Genomic DNA, 5,203 nt, shown 5'->3' with positions numbered 1-5,203 from the left:
CGGGCTTTTAGAAAAAGGAAAGAGAGGTAGCAGATTGAACGGCGGAGACGGAGGGGAACAAAGAGAGGAAAAAGGTTTGGTATTTGGAATTTTTGTTTGCTGAGCTGTGAGGACATATTTTTGCATGTTGAACCCTGTACATTCAATCATTTTGCATTTTACCCCGTGCCGTTATTTCCTATTTTTTAATACTCCATATGTTCTATTTTATATAATTATTTTCACTTTTTTAGAATCAAACTATGTAATCTTTGATTAATATTTTATATTTTTTTATTATATTGACATGAGAAGAAATGTAACTTATAGTACTTTTCGTATAATTTTTGAATATTTAAATTTAACTTTAAAATATTGAATTAATTTAATTCAATTTAGGTTTAAAGATTAGTCAAATTGACTTTGGAAAAGCCAAAAGGTTCCATTTCATGTCACATCTTTTCTTTTAGGTTCTAGTTTTACCCTTAATTACATAAAGTTATAGCCGAAAAAATATTATGACATGTTTAATTTAACAAATTAAAAATATTTATCTCTCTCTTTTTTATATTCTGTATCAAGTCAACTATATTCATATATATTGAAATGGATGAAATATGTTTTCTTCTAAAATCAATATGAAATTAATGCTTTTACCTAAATGTCAATGTAATATTGAGATTAACAAGAAAACACCCATTTTATTATAATTTTTAGATTTTTATTTCAATTGGGGTTTGAGGTAAATGTAGTCTATCACCAAAAACAAAAGGTAAAATATGGGTTACAAATTGCATAGTAGGACATATATTAGGGTGCAAAAGAAAAGGGAGTCGAGGATGAGAATGATGGGAGTAAGGCTTTCCATAATAGGAGAAGTTTGTTTTGGATGAAAAGAGAGAGTAAAAGGAACGAATACAACTGGCGCATGCGAGTGGGGTCCACATAATGGGGTTTTAATATGGACATGCTGGATTAAACCTAAGATTACACATTTCAAGGGAATTTTTACGTGTTACTCAGTGTAACAAATTACGTGATTAGTACTTGTATTTATGTTATCTTGATTTCAAAATGATGACATACAACAACAACCATAAGTGAAATTCCACTAGCGGGTCTGGGGAGAATAGTGTGTACGCAAACCTTACCCCTACCCGAGGAAGTAGAGAGGTTGTTTCCGAAAGAAGACGAAAAGAGACAATATCATTATCATCAATAGAAACTATAGGAAAAATAACATCATGAAAATGAGAAAGTAGATGCAAAACAAACGCGATAGACAGTACATATACCTGGCACTATGGTAAACAAAGGAGTAGTAAGACACAACAATGCCACTAACTGACATTGACAAAAACCCTTACCAAACTAGCCTCACAAAGGTACTAAGACTCAAATACCTCATAACCTACAACCCTAATACTCGACCTCCACAACTTCCTATCAAGAGTCATGTCCTCGGAAATCTGAAGCCTCGTCATGTCTTGCCTCGTCACCTCTCCCCAATACTTTGTAATTCGTCCTCTACCTCTTCTCGTGCCCTCCAAAGCCAGCCGCTCACACCTCTTTACCGGAGCATCTGGGCTTCTCCTTTGTACGTGTCTGAACCATCCGAGCCTCACTTCCCGCATCTTGTCATCAATGGGAGCCATGCCCACATTCTCCCGAATATCTGCATTCCTAATCTTATCTATCCTAGTGTGTCCGCACATCCACCTCAACATCCTCATTTCTGCTACTTTCATCTTCTGGATATGTGAGTTTTTAACAGACTAACACTCAACCCCATACATCATGGTCGGTCTAACCATCGCTTTGTAAAACTTACCTTTGAGTATCGATAGCACTCTCTTATTACACAAGACTCCAGATGCTAACCTCCACTTCATCCACTCCACCCCAATACGGTGTGTGACATCCTCGTCAATCTCCCCTCTCCCCTGGATAACCGACCCAAGGTACTTGAAATTGCCACTACTTGGTATGACCTGTGATTCAAGCCTCACTTCCACACCCACTTTCCTCGGCTTAGTGCTGAACTTACACTCCAGGTATTCCGTCTTCGTCCTACTCAGCTTGAAACCCTTAGACTCAAGGGCATGTCTCTAGACCTCCAACCTCTCGTTAACAATGGTTCGCGACTCATCAATCATAAATATGTCATCGGCGAATAACATACACCATGGCATCTCCCCTTGAATATGGTGTGTTAACGCGTCTATCTCCAAGGCAAATAAGAACGGGCTGAGCGCAGAACCTTGGTGTGACCCCATAACAACTAGAAACTGCTCAGAGTCGCCTCCTACCGTCCTAACCCGAGTCTTAGCCCCATCATATATGTCCTTAATTTCCCAAATGTAGGCAGCCAACACACTTTTTGCCTCTAAGCATCTCTAGAGAACTTCTCTAGGAACCTTGTCGTACGCTTTCTCTAAATTAATAAACACCATGTGCAGATTCTTCTTCCTCTCCTTGTGCCGTTTCACCAACTTCCTAATAAGGTGTATAGCTTCCGTAGTAGAACGACCAGGCATGAACCCGAACTGATTGTCGGATATAGACACTGTCCTCCTCACCCTCGCTTCAACCACCCTCTCCCAAACTTTCATGGTATGACTTAGTAATTTGGTACCCCTATAATTGTTACAACTATGGATATCACCTTTGTTCTTATAAAACGGAATCACCGTACTCCACCTCCACTCTTCCGGCATCCTCTTCGTCTTAAAAATAACATTAAACAACCATGTCAGCCACTCCTAGCTTGCTCTGCCCACACACTTCCAAAATTTAATTGGAATTTCGTCTGGCCCGGTCGCTCTGCCCCTACTCATCTTACGCATAACTCCCACGACCTCCTCAACCTCGATGTGCCTGCAGTCCCTAAAGTCACGGTGACTCTCGGAATGCTCTAGTTCACTTAGCACAATATCACAATCCCCTTTTTCATTCAAAAGTTCATGAAAGTAAGTTTGCCATCTCCTCTTAATCTGAGCATCTTCCATCAATACTCTACCATCGCCGTCCTTGATCTTACTTGGTCCAAATTCCGAGCCTTTCTCTCTCTCGTCTTCGTCAGCCAAAATAACTTCTTCTCTCCGCCTTTTTACCCCAGTTCCTCGTACATACGTCCATAGGCTGCATCTTTAGCCTCCGTGATCGCAAGCTTGGCTTCCTTACTAACTACCTTATATCACTCCATGCACGCTCTCTTCTTCTCCTCACTTGTGCTCCCTACTAATTTTAGGTATGCTGCCTTCTTCGCTTCCATTTTACCTTGGACCACTTCATTCCACCACCAGTCTCATTTGTGCCTGCTAGAGACGCCCGTCGAGATCCTTAACACCTCTCTCGCAACCTCCCTTATACAGTCTGTTGTCGTTGAGCACATAATGCTCGCGTCACCACTGTTCCTCCAGGCTCCCATAGCCGACAACCGCCCCTCCAACTCCTGGGCTTTATCCTTAGTCAAGGCACCCCACTTGATTCTTAGTCGTCCTCGGTCGAACCTTTTCCTTTTCTTTAACATAATACCAACATCCATCACCAAGAGCCTATATTGCGTCGTGAGTATCTCACCCGGAATAACCTTACAATCCTTGCACAGTCCTCTGTCACACCTCATGAGGAGGAGATAGTTAATCTGAGTCGTCGCCACAGCGTTTTGGAAAGTAACCAAATGTTCCTCCTTCTTCGGAAAGCTAGAGTTCGCAATCACCAACCCAAAAGCCTCAGCGAAGTCCAACAACGAAGTACCTCCTCCGTTCCTCTCCCCAAAACCGAAGCCTCCATGGACCTCGCTATAGCCGCCTGCGGACGACCCAATATGACCATTGAAATCCCCTCCTATAAATAGCCTCTCAGTAGGCGGGACTTGACGCACAATCTCATCTAACCCCTCCCAGAATCGCCGTTTAACCTCCTCATCCAGACCCGCATGTGGGGCGTAGGCGCTAACGATGTTTAGGGCGCACTCGCCAACCACCAACTTAATAGTCATCAATCTATCATTACTCGTCTAACCTCAACCACCGACTCTCTAAGTTCCCCATCCACTAAGATACCCACTCTATTTTTACCCTTCCGGACTTTAGAGTACCAAAGCTTATACCCGACCGCATCCCTCGCCCTAGACCCTACCCACCTAGTCTACTAGACACACGCTATATTGAACCTCCTCTTCCGGAGGATCTTTGCCAACTCTATAGACTTACCCGTCAATGTACCTACGTTCCATGACCCAATTCTCAATCTATAGGCACCCTTGTTCCCCTTACATCCCTTGCCTGCCTTCCCACCCCCTAACCCCTGCCCCCCCCTATGCTCCCGCTCCCGCTCCCGCTCCCGCTCCCACCCCCCCCGCTCCCCCCGAGGACATGATCTCACTCGGCCATCCCAGACCACAACCACTATACCTACGACAGACTAAAGGAAATCACTAACATACACTAGGCACATACCAGAGTAGAGGAAGATATATTGTAATTACAGGCAGGCTAATATGGTGATTAAACTAATACGAACTAAGATGGCAGCAATTTAACCAACACAACAAAGGGAAACAGGACAACGGGAGGTACCAACTCCCGCAATTAGAACCTGGGAATTGTCTTGGTATACACGGCGGAATTGCGGCCACCTTGCACGTTCACGTCCAACTCTCGTGTCGCCCCTTGCTGTCAATCGCCCGGGCTGTTCTTCACTGTTTGCACACGCACGTCTCGCTCACCGCCAACCGCCAAAAGCCACTGACCCTAACCTGAAATACACACAAAACACCACGAAGCCAAACAAAGGGGGAGGGGCTGTCACCGCTGCCACCGGTGAAGTCCCAGTCGTAGCAAAAAAAGCGAAAAGAAAAGGGAACGAAGAGAAAGATGGAACGAAGAGGAAAAAAGCAGAGAGGGGGGGGGGGGGGGGGGGAATTACCCGCAACTAAGAATTAAAAATGAAGAAGAAAAGCAAGAGGGAAAAGGGCTGATGTTGCTGCCCGGCGAAACAGCAGTCGACGGGAGTGTTGTTGCTCTAGTAAGTATGGGAGTGGGGAAGAGGGAAAGAAGAAAGAGGAGAGAGAGAGGAAGGGGAGGCGTGAGAGATTTTTGGGGGGGTGGGTGGGTTTCGACTCTAACTGCAGCATTTTCGCAGTTTTCCAACACATCCTGTAAGCGCCCTGGGGGCTAAAGAGCAGAACGTAAAAACAATTGCTAAACGAAAAAAAAAA

The 5,203-nt window shown here is 44.1% G+C and overlaps 1 protein-coding gene across 1 annotated transcript; it reads right to left on the bottom strand.

Annotated features, from left to right (window-relative positions):
• Positions 1 to 3,286: 3,286 nt before the first annotated feature.
• Positions 3,287 to 3,982, bottom strand: LOC138906979 (uncharacterized). Its single transcript, XM_070196748.1, has one exon. The coding sequence runs from the start codon at positions 3,980 to 3,982 to the stop codon at positions 3,287 to 3,289; it is 696 nt and encodes a 231-aa protein (XP_070052849.1).
• Positions 3,983 to 5,203: the final 1,221 nt, after the last annotated feature.

This window comes from Nicotiana tomentosiformis, chromosome 1 (genome assembly GCF_000390325.3).
Source record: "Nicotiana tomentosiformis chromosome 1, ASM39032v3, whole genome shotgun sequence".
NCBI classification, from domain to species: domain Eukaryota; kingdom Viridiplantae; phylum Streptophyta; class Magnoliopsida; order Solanales; family Solanaceae; genus Nicotiana; species Nicotiana tomentosiformis.
Note: the sequence above shows the minus strand (reverse complement) of the source record. Positions and strands in the feature narration are given on the sequence as shown.